The sequence below is a fragment of the Aethalodelphis obliquidens genome, unplaced genomic scaffold (assembly GCF_003676395.1).
Source record: "Aethalodelphis obliquidens isolate GAN/ISIS:26980383/991018 unplaced genomic scaffold, ASM367639v1 scaffold26, whole genome shotgun sequence".
Lineage (NCBI taxonomy): Eukaryota > Metazoa > Chordata > Mammalia > Artiodactyla > Delphinidae > Aethalodelphis > Aethalodelphis obliquidens.
This window is the reverse complement of record NW_020837970.1, coordinates 6,919,023-6,941,086: the sequence shown is the minus strand read 5'-3', so window position 1 is coordinate 6,941,086 and position 22,064 is coordinate 6,919,023. Positions and strand designations below refer to the sequence as shown.

Here is a 22,064-nt window from a genome sequence, read left to right as displayed (position 1 = left end):
AACCTCCACACTGTTCTCCATAATGGGTGCACCATCAGTGTAGGAGGGTTCCCTTTTCTCCACACCCTCTCCAGCATTTATTGTTTGTAGATTTTTTTGATGATGCCCATTCTGACCGGTGTGAGGTGATACCTTATTGCAGCTTTGATCTGCATTTCTCCAATAACCAGTGATCTTGAGCATCTTTTCATGTGCTTCTTGGCAATCTGTATGTCCTCTTTGAAGAAACATCCATTTTGATCTTCTGCCCATTGTTTGATTGTTTTCTTTGTTTTGTATATTGAGCTGCATGAGCTGTTTGGATATTTTGGAGATTAATCCTTTGTAGATCGCCTCGTTTGCAAATTTTCTCCTATTCTCTGGGTTATTTTCGTTTTGTTTATGGTTTCCTTTGCTGTGCAAAAGCTTTTAAGTTTAATTAGGTCCCACCTGTTCATTTTTGTCTTTATTTTCATTACTCTAAAAGGTGGGTCAAAAAAGATACTGCTGTGATTTATGTCAGAGAGTGTTCTGCCTATGTTTTCCTCTAAGAGTTTTATAATATCCGGTCTTACATGCAGGTCTTTAATCCATGTGAAGTTTATTTTTGTGTCTGGTGTTAGAGAGTGTTGTAATTTCATTCTTTTACATGTAGCTGTCCAGTTTTCCCAACACCACTTACTGAAGAGACAGTCTTTTCTCCATTGTATATTCTTGCCTCTTTTGTCATAGACTAGTTGACCATGGGTGCATGGGTTTATTTCTGGACTTTCCATCCTGTTCCATTGATGTATATTTCTGGTTTTTTGCCAGTACTATACTGTTCTGATTACTACAGCTTTGCAGCACACTTTGAAGTCAGGGAGCCCGATTCCCACAGCTCCATTTTTCTTTCTCAAGATTGCTTTGGCTATTCGGGGTCTTTTGTGTTTCCATACCAATTGTGAAATTTTTTGTTCTAATTCTGTGAAAAATGTCATTGATAATTTGATAGGGATTGCATTGAATCTGTAGATTGTCCCAGTTAGTATAGTCATTTGGACAATGTTGATTCGTCCAATCCAAGAACATGTTATATCTGTCCATATGTTTGTGTCATCTTCAAGTTCTTTCATCAGCGTTTTATAGTTTTCAGAGTACAGGTCTTTTGCCTCAGGCAGATTTATTCCTAGATATTTTATTCTTTTTGATGCGATGGTAAATGGGATTGTTTCTTTAATTTCTCCTTCTGCTCTTTCATTGTTAGTGTATAGAAACGCATCAGATTTCTGTGTATTAATGTTGCGTGCTACAATTTTACCAGATTCATTGATGGGCTCTAGCAGTTTTCTGGTAGCATCTTTAGGATTTTCTATGTATAGTATCATGTCATCTGCAAACAGTGACAGTTTTATTTCTTTTTCTTTTCCAATTTGGATTCCTTTTATTTCTTTTTCTTCTCTGATTGCCATGGCTAGGACTTCCAAAACTATGTTGAATAAAAGTGGTGAGAGGGCTTCCCTGGTGGTGCAGTGGTTGAGAGTCTGCCTGCCGATGCAGGGGACACGGGTTCGTGCCCCGGCCCAGGAGGATCTCACATGCCACGGAGCGGCTGGGCCCGTGGGCCGTGGCCACTGAGCCTGCGCGTCCAGAGCCTGTGCTCCGCAACGGGAGAGGCCGTGACAGTGAGAGGCCCGCGTACTGCAAAAAAAAAAAAAAAAAGAGTGGTGAGAGTGGACAGCCTTGTCTTGTTCCTATCTTAGAGGAAATGCTTTCAGCTTTTCACCATTCAGTATGATGTTAACTGTAGGTTTGTTATAGATGGCCTTTATTATGTTGAGGTAGGTTCCCTCTATGCCCACTTTCTGGAGAGTTCTTATCATAAATGGGTGTTGAATTTTGTTAAGTGTTTTCTGCATCTGTTGAGATGATCATATGGTTTTTATGCTTCAATTTATTGGTGTGGTGTATCACACTGATTGATTTGTGGATATTGAAGAATCCTTGCATCCCTGGCATAAATCCCACTTGATCATGATGTATGATCCTTTTAATGTGTTGTTGGATTTGGTTTGCTAGTGTTTTCTTGAGGAATTTTGTATCTATGTTCATCTGTCATATCGGCCTGTAATTTTCTTTTTTTGTGGTATCTTTATCTGGTTTGGGTATCAGGGTGATGGTGGCCTCATAGAATGTGTTTGGGAGTGTTCCTCTGCAATTTTGGGGAATAGTTTCAGAAGGATAGGTGTTAACTCTTCTCTAAGTGGTTGATAGAATTTGCCTCTGAAGCCATCTGGTCTTGGACTTTCGTTTGTTAGAAGTTTTTAATTACAGTTTCAATTTCACTACTTGTGATTGGTCTGTTTATATTTTCTAATTCTTCCTGGTTCAGTCTTGGAAAGTTGTACCTTACCAAGAATTTGTCCAGTTTATTGGCATATAGTTGCTTGTAGTAGTCTCTTACAATCCTTTGTATTTCTGTGGTGTCCATTGTAACTTCTCAGTTTTCTTTTTTTTTTTTAACATCTTTATTGGAGTGTAATTGCTTTACAATGGTGTGTTAGTTTCTGCTTTATAACAAAGTGAATCAGTTACACATATACATATGTTCCCATATCTCTTCCCTCTTGCGTCTCTGTCCCTCCCACCCTCCCTATCCTACCCCTCTAGGTGGTCACAAAGCATCGAGATAATCTCCCTGTGCTATGCGGCTGCTTCCCACTAGCTATCTATTTTACGTTTGATAGTGTATATATGTCCATGCCATTCTCTCACTATGTCCATTTCTAATTTTATTGATTTGAGCCCTCTCCCTTTTTTTCTTGATGAGTCTGGCTAAAGGTTTATCAGGTTCATCTTTTCAGAGAACCAGCTTTTAGTTTCATTGATCTTTTCTGTCATTTTCTTCATCTGTATTTCACTTACTTATGCTCTCATCTTTATGATTTCTTTCCTTATACTGACTTGCAGTTTTGTTTGTTCTTCTTTCTCTAGTTGCTTTAGGTGTTTGAGATGTTTCTTATTTCCTGAGGTAAAATTGTAGTGCTATAAACTCCCCTCTTAGAACTGCTTTTGCTACGTGCCATAGGTTTTGGATCGTCGTGCTTTCACTTTCAGTTGTCTCTAGGTATTTTTTGATTTCCTCTTTGATTTCTTCAGTGATCCATTGGTTGTTTAGTAGCATATTGTTTAGCCTCCATGTGTTTGTGTTTTTTATAGTTTTTTTCTTATAGTTGATTTCTAATCTCATAGCGTTGTCAGAAAAGATGCTTGATATGATTTCAGTTTTCCTAAATTTACTGAGGTTCACTTTGTGGCCCAAGATGTGATCAATCCTGGACAGTGTACCATGTGCACTTGAAAAGAATGCATATGCTGCTGCTTTTGGATGGAATGCTCTATAAATATCAATTAAGTCTAATGTGTTATTTAAGGCCTGTGTTTCCTCATTGAGTTTCTGTCTGGATGATCTGTTCATTGATGAATCTGGAGTGTTAAAGTCCCCCACTATTATTGTGTTACTATTGATTTCCCCTTTTATGCCTGTTAGCATTTGCCTCATATATTGAGGAGCTCCTGTGTTGGGTGCATATGTATTTACAATTGTCATATCTTGGATTGATCCCTTGATCATTATGTAGTGTCCTTCCTTGTCTCTTGTAACATTCTTTATTTTAAAGTCTGTTTTATCTGATATGAGTATTGCTACTCCAGATTTCTTTTAATTTCCATTTGCATGGAGTATCTTTTTCCATCCCTTCACTTTCTGTCTGTATGTGTCCCTAGGTCTGAAGTGGATCTCTTGTAGACTGTGTGTATATGGGGTCTTGTTTTTGTATTCATTCATCCAGTCTTTGTGTTTTGGTTGGAGCATTTAATCCATTTACATTTAAGGTAATTATCTTTATGTATGTTCTTATTGGCATTTTCTTAATTGTTTTGGATTTTTTTTTTTTTTTAGGTCTTTTTTCTCCCATTCCTCTTTTGTTCTCTTCTCTTTTGATGACTAACTTTAGTGTTGTGTTTGGATCCTTGTTTCTTTTTTGTGTGTGTATCTATTGTAGATTTTCAGTTTGTGATTACCATGAGGCTTTGATATAGCAGTCTATATATAAACAAGATTGTTTTCTGTTGCTGGTCTTAATTTCAAATGTATTTCCCATATCCTGTATTTGTGCTGATTTCGATATCATATTTTTGATATATCGAATTGCTGATTTCGATATCATATTTGTGTGTGGATGATTTCCTACCTTTACTGTATGTTTGCCTTTAACAGTGAGCTTTTCCATTTGTAATTTTCCTGTTTCTCATTGTGGCCTTTTCTTGTCTACCTAGAGAACTTTCTTTAGCATTTTTTGCAAAGCTGGTCTGGTGGTGCTGAATTCTCTTAGCTGTTGCCTGTGTGAAGCTTTTGATTTTGTTGTCGAATCTGAATGAGAGCCTTGCTGGGTAGAGTATTCTTGGTTGTAGGTTCTTACCTTTCATCACTTTAAATATATTTTGCCACTCCCTTCTAGTCTGCAGTTTTTGCTGAAAAATTAACTGATAACCTTATGGGAATTCTCTTGTATGTTATTTGTTGCTTTTCCCTTGTTGCTTTTAATATTTTTTGTGTGTTTAATTTTTGTCAGTTTCATTACTATGTGTCTTGGCGTGTTCCTCCTTGGGTTTAATCCTTTATGGGACTCTGTGCTTCCTGGACTTGGGTGACTTTTTCCTTTCCCATGTTAGGGAATTTTTCAGCTATTAATCTCTTCAAATATTTTCTCAGGTGTCTTCTGTCTCTTATCCTTCTGGCACTCATATAATGTGAATGTTGGTGCATCTAACAAAGTCTCAGAGGTCTCTTAAACTGTCCTTTTTTTTTCATTCTTTTTTCTCTGTTCTGTGGCAGTCATTTCCGCCATTCCTTCTTCCAGCTCCCTTATCAGTTCTTCTGCCTCATTTATTCTGCTATTTATTCCTTCCAGTGTAGTTTCATTTCAGTTATTTTATTGTTCATTTCTGTTTGTTTCTTCTTTAGATCTTCTAGCTTGCTCTTAAACATCTCTTGCATCTTTTAGGTCTGTGCTTCCATTCTTTTTCCGAGATCTTGGATCGTCTTCACCATAGTTACTCTGAATTCTTTTTTGGTAGATTGCCTATCTCCACTTCATTTAGTTGTTCTTCTGGGGCTTTATTTTGTTTTTTCGTCTGGGACATATTTCTCCAATATTGCATTTTGTCTAACTTTCTGTATTGTGGGCCTGTTCCACAGGCTGCAGAGTTGTAGTTCTTCTTGCTTCTGCTTCTGCCCCCTTGTGGATGAGGCTGATCTAAGAGGCTTTTGCACGTTTCCTGGTGGGAGGGACTGGTTCCTGCCCAGTGATGGGTGCAGCTGAGTCTTGTCCCTCTGGTGGGCAGGGCTGTGTCAAGAGGTGTGTTTAGGGCTTCCCTCGTGGCGCAGGGGTTGAGAGTCCGCCTGCCGATGCAGGGGACACGGGTTCGTGCCCCAGTCAGGGAAGATCCCACATGCCACGGAGCAGCTAGGCCCTTGAGCCATGGCTGCTGAGCCTGCGCGTCCAGAGCCTGTGCTCCGCAACGGAAGAGGCCACAACAGTGAGAGGCCTGCGTACCACAAAAAAAAAAAAAAAAAAAAAAGAGGTGTGTTTAGCAGGCAGCTGTGGGCTCAGGATGACTTTTGGCAGCCTGTCTGCCGATGGGTGGGATGTGTTCCCACCCTGTCAGTTCTTTGGCCGGAGGTGTCCCCGCACTAGAGCCTAGAGGGTGTTGGGTGGGGCCAACTGTTGGTGAGAAAATGGCGGCCTGTAGGAGGGCCCATACCAATGAGTACTCCCCAGAACTACCTCCACCTGTGTTTTTGTACCTGCAGTGAGCCACAGCTGCTCCCTGCCTCTACAGGAGACCCTCCAATACCAGCAGGTAGGTCTGGCCCAGGATCCCGTGAGTTCACTGCTTTTTCTCCTGGGTCCTGGTGTGCACAAGACCTTGTGTGTGCTAAGAGTGGAGTTTCTGTCTCCCCCAGTCCTGTGGAATTCCTGCAGTCAAACGCCACAGACGCTCAAAGCCAGATGCTCTGGGGGCTCCTCCTCGCATTGCCAGACCCCCAGGCTGGGGCGCCTCATGTGGGGCTCAGAACTTTGACTCCTATGAGATAACCTCTGTGGTAATCATTATTTTCCAGTTTGTGGATCGCCCACCCATTGGGTATGGGATTTGATTTTATTGCGATTGTGCCCATCCTGCCATCTCAGTGTGGCTTCTTCTTTGTCTTTGGATATAGGATATCTTTTTCGGTAGGTTCCAGTCTTTTTTTGTCAATAGTTGTTCAGCAGTTAGTTGTGATTTCAGTGTTTTTGTGAGAGGAGGTGAACCCATGTCCTTCTACTCTGCCATCTTGTCTCCCATCCCACAGTTTCTTTATCCATTCATCCTTTGATGGACACTTAAGTTGTTTTCATATCTTGGCTATTGTGAATAGTGCTACAGTGAACATGTGGGTGCATATATCTTTTCCAGTTAGTGTTTTCTTTTTCTTCGGATAAGTACTCCAAAGTGGAATTGTTGGATCATATGGGAGTTCTCTTTTACTTTTTTGAGAAACGTCCATACTTTTCCATAGTGGCTGCACCACATTTTGCATGCCTACCAACAATGCACAAGGGTTCCCTTTAATCCACATCTTCACCAACACTTGCTATTAATTGTCATTTTGATAATAGTTATTTTAACAGGTGTGAGGTGATATTTCACTGTGGTTTTGATTTGCATTTCCCTGGTAATTAGTGATGTTGAGCAGCTTTTCATGTACCTGTTGGCCATCTGTATATGTTCTTTGGAAAAGTGTTCACATCCTTTGCCCAATTTTTTTTATAGAAGTATAGTTAATTTACAACATTGTGTTAGTTTCAAGTGTACAGCAAAGTGACTCAGTTATACATATATTATAAATATATATGTATTTTCAAGTTCTTTTCCCTTATAGGTTATTACAAGATGTTGAGTATAATTTCCTTTGCTATACAGTAGGTCCTTGTTGCTTACCTATTTTAAATGTAGTATTGTGTATATGTTAATCCCAAACTCCTAATTCATCCCCTGCTCCCTCCCCTCCCCAATTCCTTTGGTAACCATAAGTTTGTTTTCTGTCTGTGAGTTGATTTCTGTTTTGTAAATAAGTTTATTTATATCATTTTTTAGATTCCGCATGTAAGTGATATCGTATGATATTTTGTCTTACTCTGTCTGACTTCACTTAATATGATCATCTCTAGGTTCATCCATGTTGCTGCAAATGTTCTGTCCAATTTTTAATTGGATTGTTTGGTTTTTTACTATTGAGTTTTATGTATTCTTTATATATTTTGGATATCAGGCCTATATGAGATACATGATTTGTAAATATTTTTCCCCATTCAGTAGGTAGCCTATTTTTTTTATGGTTTCCTTTGCTGTGCATAAGCTTTTTAGTATTATCCTGTCCCATTTATTTATTTTTGCTTTTATTGCTTTTGGTGTCAGATTCAAAAAATCATCACCAAGACCTGTGTCAAGGAGCTTACCACCTATGTTTTCTTCTAGGAGTTTTAGGGGTTTTATGGTATTAGGTCTTACATTTCAAGCCTTTAATCCATTTTGAGTTCAGTTTTGTGTATGGTGTATGATAATGGTCCAGTGTCTTTTTTCTTGGATGTGGATGCCCAGTTTTCCTAGCACCCTTTATTGAAGAGACTGTCCTTTCCCCATTGTCCGTCCGTCCTTCCTTCCTTCCTTCCTTCCTTCCTTCCTTCCTTCCTTCCTTCCCTCCCTCCCTCCCTCCCTCCCTGTGTTGGGTCTTTGTTGCTGCACGCGGTCTTTCTCTAGTTGCAGCGAGCAGGGGCTACTTTTTCATTGCGGTGCACGGGCGTCTCATTGCAGTGGGTTCTCTTGTTGCAGAGTACAGGCTCTAGGCGCACAGGCTTCAGTAGTTGCGGCACGCAGGCTCAGTAGTTGTGGCGCGGGGGGCTCTATCTAGAGCGCAGGCTCAGTAGCTGTGGCGCATGGGCTTAGTTGCTCCGCGGCATGTGGGATCTTCCCAGACCAGGACTCGAACCCGTTCCCCTGCATTGGCAGGCAGATTCTTAACCACTGCACCATCAGGGAAGCCCTCCCAATTGTACATTCTCGCCTCCTTTGTTGTTAATTACTTGACCGTACATGTGTAAGTTTATTTCTGGGCTCTTTATTCTATTCCATTCATCTAACATCTGTTTTTATGGCAGTAATGTACTGTTTTGATTACTATAGCTTTGTGATAGAATTAGATATCAGCAAACATGATGCCTCGAGCTTTGTCCTTCTTTCTCAAGATTGCTTTGGCATTTTGGCGTCTTTGTGGTTTCATATATATTTTAGGACTGTTTGTTCTATTTGTTTGAAAAATGCCATTGGAATTTTGATAGGAATTGTGTTGAAACTGTAGATTGCTCTAGGTAGTATGGATATTTTAATAATACTGATTCTTCAAGTCCACGTGCATGGAATTTCTTTCTGTTCATTTGTGTAATATTCAGTTTCTTTCATCATTGTCATATAGTTTTCAATGTCCAGGTCTTTCATCTCTTTGGCTAAATTTATTTCTCTTTGGCTAAATTTATTTCTAAGTATCTTGTTCTTTTTGATGCAATCGTAAATGGGCTTATTTCTCTTTCTGATAATTCATTATTAACTTATAGTTATTTTCTGGTAACTCTAAGACTTTTGTTAAATGGGCAGGACACAAGATTCTGTACTCTCACTTTGTCAAGTTTATATCTTCTTACTGGGACCCCTTCTTGCCCTTTTTATCACCCCTCAGCTACCCACATACATTTTACTAACTGATTTTTTTGTGTTCATTTATTTATTGAACAAATATTTCATTGTCTATTAACGTCTCAGGTAGTGTTTGTTCTAGACGCCTGGTTTACTTCAGTGAACAAACACAGACAAAAGTCCCTGTCCTGGTAAGGTCGTACAGTCTGTTGAAGGATGCAGAAAATAAACATAAACTAAGGAAACTGTATAACACGTTAGAAGGTGATGGTGCCATCAAAGAAACATAGCAGGGTGAGGGGGATTGGGCAGTTCCAGAGTGGAGGTGGGAGTTGGGGTTTTAAATGTGGTGGTCTGTTTAGGCCTCATTAAGTATGTGCTATACTTGAAGGAATTAAGAAAAACAAGAGGATATCTGGGAGAAGAGCATTCCGGGTGAAAAGGACAGTCTTTACAAAGGCTTACATAGGCAGGAACATGTCTGTCATGTTCTAAGAAAAACAAGGAGAAGCCAGTGTGTCTGGAGAAGGGCAAGAACAAGGGGGAGATGGCAAATGAGGTCAGTGAGATAATGGGTAGCCAGATTATTATAAGGACTGAATGAAATGGAAACCATGGGAGGTTTGCACAGAGAAGAGATATGTTCTAACCTGTGTTTTAAAAGATCACCTGACTGCTGAATTGGGATTAGAATCTCGGGGGCAAGCATGGAAGCAGGGAAAGCAGTTAGGAAGCATTTCAGGAATCCCAATGACAGGTGATGGTGGCACATACCAGGGTGATAACAATGGACATGGTGAGGAATGGTTGGATTCTGAATCCATATTGAAGGTAGAGTTTACAGGTTATGCTAGGGATTGGATGTGGAGGTAAGATGGCCAGACTGGGGGTAGGGAGGGGTGGTCGGGAATAACTTCGAAGGTTTTTGCCTAAGCCCATAGAGGTATGGAGCTACATCAGCGGAGATGGGAAGGACAGCACATAGAGATGTTGAGTAGGCAGTTGGATCCAGGAGTGAGAGTTCAGGGCAAGGTCGGTTCTAGTATATGAATTTGGGAATCATCAGCAATGGTATGTAAAACCATGACACAAAGCAATATCACCAAGGAACAAGTGTAGACGGAAAGCAGAGAACCAAAGCGGTGTCTTGTGACATTAAGAGTTAAGGGAGAAGAGCCTCAACGAACAAACAATATTGAGAAGGATGAACCAGTGCGTTTAAGAGAACAACCTAAAAAGTGTACTGTCCCAGAAGCTAAGCCAAGATCCTTTATCAAAGAGGAGGGAGTAATCAGCCATGTCATATGATTAAGTCTGGTGAGAACTAAGAATTGAGGATTATTAGTTTTAGCATTGCCACCGGTGACTTTCACCATGTTTCATTTGAGTGCTTGAGGCAAATGTATAAGGAGTGAGTTTAAGAGAAAATGTGAGAAAAGGAAAGAGAGACAGTGAGTACAGACAACTCAGGAGTTTTTGCTGCAAAGAGGAATAGAGAAATAGAGTGTAGCTGGCCAGAGAAGCGAGTTGAGACTATTTTTTTTAAGATGGGAGAAGTGCTGCCTGTTTGTTTGCTGATGGGAAGGATCTGTAGAGATGGGAAATTTGATAGGGATAGAAGGAATAATTGAATTGTTGGAAAAATACCCTGTCTGTAACAGGGGGATAGGACCAGATCCACAGTTAGAAGGATTGTATTTAGGTAACAGCATGGATAGTTTGACTATAGTGACAGGCAGAGTATGTGGGTGTAGATATTGGTAGGTGGTTAGATGTAGTTTTGAGAGTTGAAGTTTTCATTGCTTCACTTTCCTCAGTAAAGTAGAAAACCTATTCTAAATGTATCTAAGTGCAATACAGTTTGATATTCGCATTTTGACATATCACCAGGTTATTTATTCACTAACAAATACTTATTGAATTCATACTAGGCATTGTTCTAGATGGTAAATATATAACTGAGCAAAAGTCCTATCTTGAGGGAACGTCTGTTTTAGTGGATGGAAATAGAATAAGCATATATATGTCAGCTTCGATTAGTGATATAAATGAAAATAAAGCAGTGTAAAGGGGAAGGGAGGTAGTTCTTTCTTATAGGTTGGTCACAAAAGTCACTTCTGATGAAGTGACATCTGAGCAGAGATCTGAATCGGATGAGAGGTAAACCCTGCAGGTGTCTGCGCAGTACATTTGAAACAGCAAGAACAGCCAGTGCAAAGGCCCTAAAGCAAGAACATCTTGCCATATTGGAGCAAGGGACTAGTATGGCTGAAGCAGAGTGAATGAGGGAGTAGGTGGAAGAAGTCAAGTTCAGAGAGGTAGTGGTGGGAGGGGGGCCCAGATCATGCAGGCCTTATAAACCATTAGGAGGACCTTGGTTTTTACTCTGAGATAGGATGCTGCCTTGGGAGGTTTTGAACAGATGAGTGATGTGATTTTATTTGTGTTTTAAAAGGCTCAGCGTGGCTTCTCTGGGGGCAGGGGTGGGATAGACAAGGGTAGAAAGAAGGATACGCCTTACTTGGCTATCACCATAAATCTTAGTGACAGGTTGATGGTGACTTAGTGCTAGCAGTGGTGATGGTCAAAGTTGTTGGATTCTGGTTATATTCAGAAGGAAGAACTGAAAGGATTGGCTGACAGATTGCACGCAGGGTGAGAGAGAATTTGACTTATAAGGTTTTGGGGCTGTCTTACTGGAAGACTAGATTTACTGTTAAGTGAGGTGGACAAACCGAGGGCAGAAAAGGTTTGGAGGAGTATCCAGAATTTGGTTTGTAACAAATTTAATTTGATCTACCACTTTATGTTTCCATCCAGTGTGTCAAGCAGGCAGTTTTATACATGGCAACACGGGCATATAAAAGGTCAGGAGTGGCAATGTAAGTTTGCACATCATCAGCAGATAAATAGAACATATTTAAAAAGCCATAAGCCTAGATGAGGTAACTAAGGGAGTAAAGCATATAGAGAAGACATGAGAAGCTTTGGGGCACTCAAGTAGTTAGTTAGAAGTTAGATTGCTGAGGAGCAACCAACAGAAGGAAACAAGAAACAGTACTATCCAGTGAGGTGGGAGGAGAACACTGAGTGTGGGGTCCCAGAAGCCAAAGAAAAGACTTCAAGAAGGCAGACATGATCAAGTGTATCAAATGCTCACTAGGTGTGTAATGTGAAGACTGATAACTATTATTTTTGCTGAGTTTTCCCTGATGTTTACTCCTGAATACACCTGTCTCCTTCTGTCCATCTTCAAACTGAAAGTGCCATGAGGTCAGGTATCTAATACGTGACATGTAGTAAAGCTCAGTATTTGCTGAATATGTGCTACTGGCACCTTCTTCGAGCCCTCATCTCTTTCTAATCTTGCACTTGAGTACATTGTTTACATTGCTGCCCATCTGTCTGACCTTTCCTGTCTAGAAAGCTTCAGGGGCTCCCCATTACCTGCATTATAAAATCCTGGCACCTCTCCTGACAAATCCATCCATGTCATCTTTTTCAGCCTCATCTCCTACCACTTCCTATTCATACCTATACCCTAATATGGAACAATTTATAGTTCTGTCTACAGACTGTATTATTTCATCCTTCTATGGCTTTACTCATTCTATTTATTTTTTCAGCCTAAGATGACTTTCCTCCTTTGCTTGGCTAAAGTCTAGCTTGAAGAATCAGGAAGCTTTTGTGAGCCAACTCATTCAGTCCACAGGCAGCCTCCATAATAACTGTATATAATCTCTATCACAGTTCTTATTCTCTAACTTTTTTATGTGTCTGTTACGTTTTCTAAAGTATAAATTTTTTAGGGTCAGAAGTGTATCTTTATCTTCCTCTCCATGGTACCTGTCACAGTGCTATCTTCTGGGTAGGCACTCTAAATACTGAATTTTAAGAGAACAGGAAAATGAAGGGGAAGGCATTCAAATGTGAGCTGAAGATTGTCTGGATCAGTGACTTGACAGTAAGTAGAAAAGAATGGTACATGGTAAATTCTAGACTAGGTCAAAAGGTAGATATTTGAAAGAAATGGTAAAGATGTACATTTTAATATACATATCTATACTTTGTACAAAGGAGTATAAATGCCTACGTCGAAATAATAGAAAAAGTATATAGAAAAACTATTTTTAACTATTCCTTGCAATTCCTCAGTTATTATATAGTATGCTAATAGTATATATTAGAAAATATGAAGTAGACTATGTTACATATGTAATTTATAATTTTTTTAATACTTTCATATTAAATTTTTAGGATATCAATGCAAGCCTGAATAAGAAAAAGAATTTCTCCCTCCTAAGCCATGGCATATCAGTTGTACAGAAATACCACTTTGGGAAACAGTCTTCAGGAGAGCCTCGATGAGCTTATACAGGTGAGGGAGTAAAAAATCAACATTTTTATTTAGATGGATCTATAATAATTCTTGTTCTCATACTTATGAGAATGGCATAGTCTACATAGCTTTAAGATAACTTTGGATAAGTTAATACAAGTCTTGAGATTTAAATTAGAATTTTGAATTTATATTTTAATTTTAGGAAAATTAACCTTTTTATGTAAACCTCTCATCCAAGAACATATTACATATTTCCATTTATTTTCATATATTTTGAGCTTTGATAAGATCAGACTTTTTTTTTTTTTTTTTAACGTATTATTGGTCCCAAGTTTTTTATTTAAAAGAAACTTGGTTCCTTCAATTTATCGAACACTTCTTTCCAGATACTGTGAAGGAGTGGTAGACAAAGTTTTGTCCTGGTGTTGTAACATCACTGCATGTTTTCTTTTCAAAATTATGTTTGTGTCAAGATAATGCAAGAAAATATTGTCAGCCTTTGCTTCTTAGTTGTCAGTTATGGCAAAAAGAATAAGGGATTCTAGTTTAAGGGATTCTAGTTTAGAGGCTCTGGTTAACCTCAGTTAAATTTTAGATGATAATTCATGATTTTTTGTTTTTTTAGCTTTTTAAAAAATTTTATTTTATTTTTGGGTGTGTTGGGTCTTCGTTTCTATGCGAGGGCTTTCTCTAGTTGTGGCGAGCAGGGGCCGCTCTTCATCGCGGTGTGCGGGCCTCTCACTGTCGCGGCCTCTCTTGTTGTGGAGCAGAAGCTCCAGACGCGCAGGCTCAGTAGTTGTGGCTCACGGGCTTAGTTGCTCTGCGGCATGTGGGATCTTCCCAGACAGGGCTCGGAATCTTCCCAGACCAGGGCTCGAACCCGTGTCCCCTGCATTGGCAGGCAGATTCTCAACCACTGTGCCACCAGGGAAGCCCTATAATTCATGTATTTTTGTTTTATTTTTTCTTTAATATTCTTCTCTAAGAAGATTCATGACCTTTATTTTTTCTCAGTCTCAACAGATTACCCCCCAGCTTGCCCTTCAAGTTCTACTTCAGTTTGATAAGGCTATAAATTCAGCGTTGGCACAGAGGGTCAGGAACCGAGTCAATTTCAGGGTAAGGATATTTTCTTAAATCTAGAAGCTGCACCATGGTTGTTACAATAGTGCTTTTTAGGACACCTACATATTTATTAATCATAAAAAGAGATGGCTTAATCAAACTTTGGACCTTGTTTGATAACAACTAAATCCTGCTTGATGTTTAAATCTGTATATTAAGTTCATCCACTTAATGTTAGATACAGAGTTGTTTTTAGATTCTTATTCCATTGTTTTTCACAAATCAGCCTATGTATGTTTGGCTACCTTCCCTGAAGAGTTACTGAGATTTCAAATGTCTGAAACATTATCTGCAGGATTGAAGGTAAGTGAGAGTAATCTCTAAGGATCAGTTATGTTTTTTAAACTCTGACCAGGGAAGTTCAGAGTTATTTGTAGAAACTTCACGTTGCCGCCCACCTACTCTTAGATAACATGGCTTATAAAGACCTGACCTGTTGGCAGATAATGGTCTCTTCTGGTAGCTTGGTCTCATTTGAATCATTTGTACTTTGAACAGTAATCCCAAACTGGACAAAACTGTCTTTCTCAATTCGATGGTAAATTCAGATTACAAGATATGAAAATCAACAAATGAAAAGAATATAGATGTTAATTTGCATTTAAGAGAACATCAGTGTTTGGGGTTTTTGGTTTTAGTTTGTGATGAAAAGCACAAAGAAAAATTTATCATTTATTCAACGAACATTTCAATGCCTATTAAATACGAGGCATTGTTCTGGATATTGGGTATACAGGGCAAAAGAAGACAGGCCCCGTTTGACTTATTTTAGTGACGGGGTAAAATCTGCATGTATTTTATGTTCATATAAATAAGTCACATGATTTTCACATGCCTAACAATTATCTGGAGTAAAACGTGGCTTTATAAAATTTTATCAGTGGATTCTTGAATTTTTAACAGTAATAATGCTGGCAAAGCTTCCTTTTTGTACAACCATACATACAAATGTGCCTACTTTGTCATTCAGAACCTGATCCTTTAATTCTAAATTGATCCATGTTGATACGTACTTGCCCATGTAGAAAATTTGTTTGACTACTTATCAGAGTCGTAGGGTTCACAAGGCCTGAGTGGTCTTCTAGTTGTATTATTGTAGGTTTCTAGTTTGGATCTCTTTAGCTAAAGGTAAATTAACTGTAAAAAAGTGTTATTCAGTAGATATATGTAAAAAATATATGTATTTATTAGTGGTGCATTAAAGATACAGTTTAGCCACATGTTATCTATCATATAGAAGGAAATTTTTAATATAAAGAACAGAATTTCAGCATAGTTGAATGTTCACATGCTAATCATAAATAGCAGTGACTTGCCTGGTTCAAGTCATTGACATATCTGCCACTAACTGGATATGACAGTAACCCACACACTTATAAGATCTCTGATTATACACAAGCCAGAAATGAACATTGAGGTTGGCATTTGGTTGTTCAGCCTTCCAACGGCTCAAACTATACTCAAGGAAGAGATCTAATTAAAAAAAAAAATTTTTTTTTTACATTTACAACTGCATCTTTTTAATATGTCCTGAGTGATTTTCTATGCATTACTCCCACCTCTCCACTGAAACTTCTCTTGCCAAGTTATTTATTGCTAAATCTAATGCATAAGTAGTGATACTATTGATTAGTCTCTTTTGAAACGCATACTTCCCTTGAAATCTTACTATTTTGGCTTTTTTCTTCTATTCTCTGGCCCCTCTTCTCAGGCTACTTTGTATCACTTAATTGCTGGTTTTCCTTAAGGGTTATCTAGGGCTCCACATATTCTCCTTGAATGATCTCATCCAGTCCTTGGCTTTAAAATTGATACGCTCCCATGCTTGCTTCTACACTCCAGCTGCTTATTGGATATGGTAAGATGTGGCTGAAACTCAAATTTAACTTTCCTCCCAAACCAGTTTTTTCTATGAATGCGTTGTTACACAAGCCAGAAACTTGGGAATATCAAAGATTTCTCTGTTCCCCACCCTACCGTATCCAGTTGGTTAGCAAGCGTTGACAGATCTACCTTTTAAAATCTCTCCACTTCCCGGGACCCCCCCCTTGCCTCTGTTATCGCCCAGCCACTTTCACCTGTCTGATTCAGCCAGCTAAAAGCTATCGGCTTCTTAGCGTCTCTCCTTCCTTCAGTCAGACTCCCCTCTAGTCTGTTCATGATATCACCAAAAATGCAAAATGCAAATCTCATCATGTTACTCCTCTGCTTGAAATCCTTCATTGACGTCCTAATGCCCTCACAATAGGGAAAAGCTTTCCCAAGGTTCTCCATGATCTCTTTCACCTTAGGACCTCCTGTCATATTCTCCTTTCAGGAACTTACTATCCCATTCCAAGTGTTTGTCTTCCTTTCTGCTGTCCCACCTTTCCGTTGACTCTTTTTCATTCTTTGGGACTCAAGCTTTCTCTGTCCTACTTGGCTGCCTCTACCGTACTCCCATTGTACCCACTGACAATCTTTCATAGCACTGTTACACTATGTATTTACTTGTTTTAGTGATCTCCCCTGCTAACCTTCTTGGGTGACAGGGATCATATGTGTATTGCTTACCGTTGTATTCTCAGTGCCTAGTATAGTCTAACAAATAGTAATTATTCAAATTCCCATAATCATTCTAACTTAAGCCATTAATGAGAACTCAGTTTTTGATATTACAGGTAACACTGCAGGGAACAGTTTTGTGCTGAATTTTTTTTTCTGAAGGCATATAAATGTCTCATTGAATACTAAATTTCATATGTAAATACTTGTGCATGTATATCTCTCTCAGGTTTTGATTATATTCTGTTGGTGTCCACCCTTGCAAAAAGTTCCTTTTAATGGTCAGATAAAATTTTTTTAGGAGGAATAGATATTAATTATAAGAATGTGAGTTGCAGAGGACAATAATGTTGTAATTTTAGTGGCTAATACAGTAATTCATCTGAGCTATAAGTCACAGGATGAAAATGAATGTTTCTAGGAATTCCCTGCTTTTGTACAAATTCAGAGAATCAACATACACAGTAAAATCGGTTGCTTTTAAAAAGTATTTTTTAAGTATTTATATAAAAAAATTCAAATGCATTTTCATAATTTAGCCACATGAGGGCAGTAGAAATACAGATTCAGATTTCCATTCAATTTTTCTTAAGATTTCAGGTAAGTAATTTGCAGGCTTTTCCAGTGCTGAAAGTAGTCTGCTAACTAAAATATTTTTTAACTCTTCCCTTAGCAAATTTATCTACAATTTTTTTCTTTAAGTGATTAACACTTAAGATTGCTTGCTTAAGATTTTCCTTAATTTTCATCCTATTTTGAGAATTATGTACTTGTAGCTAGGTTTTCTTAAATTGTCTGGAGAAAAATGTGAGGGGGAAAAAAATGACTTTTCATGGTTTGTCTAAATGTTTTGTTTTAAAGGGCTCTCTAAATACATACAGATTCTGCGATAATGTGTGGACTTTTGTATTGAATGATGTTGAATTCAGAGAGGTGACAGAACTTATTAAAGTGGATAAAGTGAAAATTGTAGCCTGTGATGGTAAAAGTAAGTGTTTGCCCTAATTACTGTGAAAGCAAAGCTACTTGAAATCTTGTTTTCATGAGTCTTTAGAAAACTTTCATCTGACATTTTGGGAGAAAATGGCCAGTGATCCACTCCCAGATAGAGAGACCAGGCTTCTTTCTCAGCTAGATTCTGGATTCCAGATCTCACATAGTCCTCTTACTAACTTTAGGTATAAACATTTCATATGACACATAGACTACTTCCACAGCTTGACTTTGTGTGCAGGGTCGGGGGCGGGGGGGAAACATATTAATAAGCTTTTCTTCCCTATTTCAGTTGCAGAGTTGAAGTGTTTCTTTCTAAAGCTTTTCTTTTTCTTTAAGGAAGTGTTTAATTTCAACAGTTTTATCCTATGGTTTCTGTTTTGTTGGAGACCTATACATTTTAAAAATGATTATTTAAAAGACTTCAAATAACCATAAGAGCCTTATCAGTCATAATGGTAAATATCTAGTCCTCTGATCTGTTACCTGCAGATATTTTTACAGCAGACCTAAGAACTTCTTCAGGTCCTTAAATGTTTCAAAAACTATACATCTCTGCTTTCTGTTCCATGATTATTTTCTTTTTACTAATTGAATTTTAAATATATAAATTATACTTACTTTTACTTTGTAATCTGAACAATTTGTGTTTAAAGCAGCTATTCCTGAAATTAAATAGAGAATACTGTCACTTTCCAAGAAGGGGAATTTTGAAAAGCAAGAGAAATGTAGAAAGCAGGACCCTCCGTTTCTCAGGTTGTAGGTTAGGTTTTTTTGTTTTTATGTTTTGGGTTTCAAAGAAATGCCCTATCACTGAAAAGCTATAAAGACAGAAAACCACACAGAAGAAAAACATCATTTGTAACATCATCTGGAGATAACATATCACTTAATATTTTAATGTGTAACCTTCTAGTCTTTATTTATACATATCTTTACAGTAATATATGTATGCACGTACTCATTTGCAAATATATCATTTTTTACACATAAGTCATTAACTGTTCTCTTAAACCTGATTTTTGATAGCTGCCTAGAATTATATACCTTTATCCCTTTTTAAAGAAATCATATCTTCCAGATGTCAGAGTCTCTGAAACTAGCAATGTTACAGTGGCTCATACATTTCATTTCGTAAGGTTAACTAGGGATAATCATTCTAAGAACTTTAACATGACTTTTTTATATAATTACCAAATAGCTTGTTCTTTGCTGTAACAACAACAAAAAATCTATGTTTATAATTTTATAGTTCCTGGATCACAGATAACATTTCTGTATGTCAGATAATGTATACTTTTTTTCATGTCTTTCTTATAATTTAGGCTAATAGTACCCTTATAACCCTTAGGTTTTCAGATTTTTACTAGACTGTAGAATTTAAGCATTAATGTATAATTTCTAGACCACTATCAAAATGAGTTAATAATGATATGGATCAGTACTGTTCATAAAACTTGCATGCTGATGGAAATGTTTCCTGTCTGTACTCTCCAATAGCCACATCTGACTGTTAAGCACTTGAAGCAAGTGAGAAATTTAATGTTTTAATTTTTATTTAATTTTCTTAACTTTAAATAGCCACATGTGGTTAGCCAGTAGCTACCACATTGGACAGCACAGATGTAGACTAGTAGAGTGTCAATCGATCAATCATTTGAAACAGCTAAGAACCAAAAAGTCAGTGAAGGCCCCTCAGCAAGCTTAATAATATCAAAGAGTCCATGTAAACATATGTATTTTACTTAGAGGTAGTCTTTAGAGTGTATTTCTCTTGCTTCTTAAAGATATAAGATTGTCTGTTTTTTCACACTTCAGTGTATATAAAGTACAAATCAGCCTTACCTACTGCAGTGGCTTCTGAGGAACTTGCCCCACTTACAGCACAGTACAGTCATTGTTCTTCAAAGAAACGATTGTTGAGTATTCAAGAAAAGCTTAGATTGTGTTCCATGCACTCGTGTCAGCAGAAAATACAATCAATCATTAAAGTATAAATAGTTGTGGCATTTAGAGGTAGAAGCTTAAGTAATAATTAATACCATTCCTTAGTAACCAGATAAATGCAGTACTACTGCGAAATAAGCCCATTTCTTCTAAAAGTCAGCTTTCTGAAATAAAGTTCAATTCCAAATAGAGAAGCAGAGAAAGTGATTGATAGTGGCTAGAATTTTGGTCTTTTTCTCGCCAGGAATTAAAACAATTCTGTTCTATGTTATAGTCCTTTGTGGTCTTAAATTTGTGGACAGTAGAGGACTGGAAAAAAAGTATAGCAGCTGTATGAACCAAATGTAGTATAACTTGATTTCTCTTAACATAAATGTGGAGACTAAGCGTTAACTTGCCTTTTAAGGCAGAGGTAAAAAGACATTTACGTGCACAAGATATTACTGTGGTCAGCTTTTCTTTTCCACCCTTGTCTCCCCTGCTTCACCACCATTACTTCCTGTTTTACTTTTGAAAGAAAGATTTTTCTCAACATATTTAAATTTAAGTTGCTGCTTGAATTTACTGTGTCTCTCCTCTGTTTCCTAGATACTGGCTCCAATACTACAGAATGAATAGGAAAAAAATGGCTTTTTAATGCCATCCTGTTATTGTTCATCGCTTTTTGAAGAGAAGCATAGAAGAGACTTTTTTTTTAATTTATTCTAGCATTGCAGAAATGACTACACTGTGCCGTACTATCAGAGAATTCCAGTAGAAAGAAGCTTATAATTCTGTACCTTGTTACATTACCTTATTATACAGCATGAAGAAACAGAACTTTTTTTTAATGACAAATCAAACATTGTGGCCTTCCTAAGACCATTCTTTAATAAATTCATTTTAAAACTCAATGTGAGTAATAACTGCTAGAGCTACTGAGCAATATGGAGATATTAGATAAGCATTTTGACAGAGCACCGTGTTCCTTGCAAAGGAAATTAGAAAATGCATTCATTTCAGTAAAGTTAGTTTTTATCAATTGTTAGTTTAACTGATGAAAGCATTAGCAGGGGCAAGACCAAAATTCCAGACTAGAACTTTCCTTACAAAAAATTTTTTTTAAGTACAAAACCAAGGGTAATTATTGGTGTGAAAAATCTAAGTAGAACTCAACTAGGAAAAATTAAACAACAACATGTAGTCTTTACATGTAAATTATTTCTTAAATTGTCCATATGAGTCAGGTTTCATTTTTAGAATATTCTACATCTTACCAGTTATTAGACTTTCAATAAAAAGTCCTATTAAGGGCCTCCCTGGTGGCGCAGTGGTTGAGAGTCCACCTGCCGATGCAGGGGACACGGGTTCGTGCCCCGGTCCAGGAAGATCCCACATGCCGCGGAGCGGCTGGGCCCGTGAGCCATGGCTGCTGAGCCTGCGCTTCCGGAGCCTGTGCTTCGCAATGGGAGAGGCCGCAACAGTGAGAGGCCCATGTACTGCAAAAAAAAAAAAAAAGTCCTATTAAATGTATCCCATATCTTTGTGTACTTGAAGGAAAAAGTTTCCTTTGTCAGTCTAGGAATATATGATGAAGAAAGTGGCATTTCTAAAATGTCACAGAGGGAGAATGTTTATCATTTAGTAGAAGTAGGCTTTTACAGCCCCATCCTGCGGTCATTCCCAGTTCAACCCTTTTCAATGTGAAGCCGTCCTTTCACTCTCACTCTGCTGAGAGATAATGGAGTTGGCGGTAATCGTCAGCAAAATAGCTTTTCATAAACCTATTAAAGTACTAAAAAAGACCTTTATATTGCACACCGTCCCCCTATTTTTTTAGTTGTAGAAGCATGTTATATAATAGGTTTCATCATTTTTAAGTAATCAGTGCTCAGGTCTGATCTATGTAAGATAATGGCCAACATCACTAACTTCATTATCAGTGCTGTGTTACATATATTCTTCTGGATAATCCTCACAACAGCCCTGGAAGAACTTTGTTACCCTTTTTACAGATTTAGAAGCTTAGTTACCAAAGGTTACCTAATTAGGATTTTTCTTAATTGCAGTGGGTCAAGATCAATACCTTTTTATTTTGCAGGTTCCACATAATGGTTAGGAGACAGGTTATATTGATAGTAAACTTACAATGGTTGTAGAAATTTCTGTTTCTTAAGGAGTAAATTATGGTTTAAACTTTTTTCATGTTATTAACAGTCACTGCGATCTTAAGAAAAGTACAGGGCTGGAGGTGTATACGTTGGGGGATTTTAGATCCTATAAATGATGTCACTAGATTATGCTTTCAAACATACAAAAGTAACATGACCTAGATGATGAGTTTCTTACAGGAAATGGTTGACTGCCACGACCTACTAAT

The 22,064-nt window shown here is 37.9% G+C and overlaps 1 protein-coding gene across 3 annotated transcripts in view; it reads left to right on the top strand.

Moving 5' to 3' along the window:
- The window catches only part of GTF2A2 (general transcription factor IIA subunit 2), a 30,187-nt gene extending 9,589 nt beyond the window's left edge, over nt 1-20,598 (top strand). For 2 of the 3 annotated variants that reach the window (XM_027123183.1, XM_027123184.1), the window contains exons 2-5: nt 13,012-13,132; nt 14,111-14,215; nt 17,627-17,753; nt 20,294-20,598. In XM_027123183.1, the coding sequence (XP_026978984.1) occupies nt 13,061-13,132; nt 14,111-14,215; nt 17,627-17,753; nt 20,294-20,319 (330 nt within the window). In that variant the 5' untranslated portion in view covers nt 13,012-13,060 and the 3' untranslated portion in view covers nt 20,320-20,598. Of the gene's footprint in view, nt 1-11,293; nt 12,719-13,011; nt 13,133-14,110; nt 14,216-17,626; nt 17,754-20,293 lie in introns of those variants that run through there. The other variant, XM_027123185.1, reaches the window with a different exon arrangement.
- Nucleotides 20,599-22,064: the final 1,466 nt, after the last annotated feature.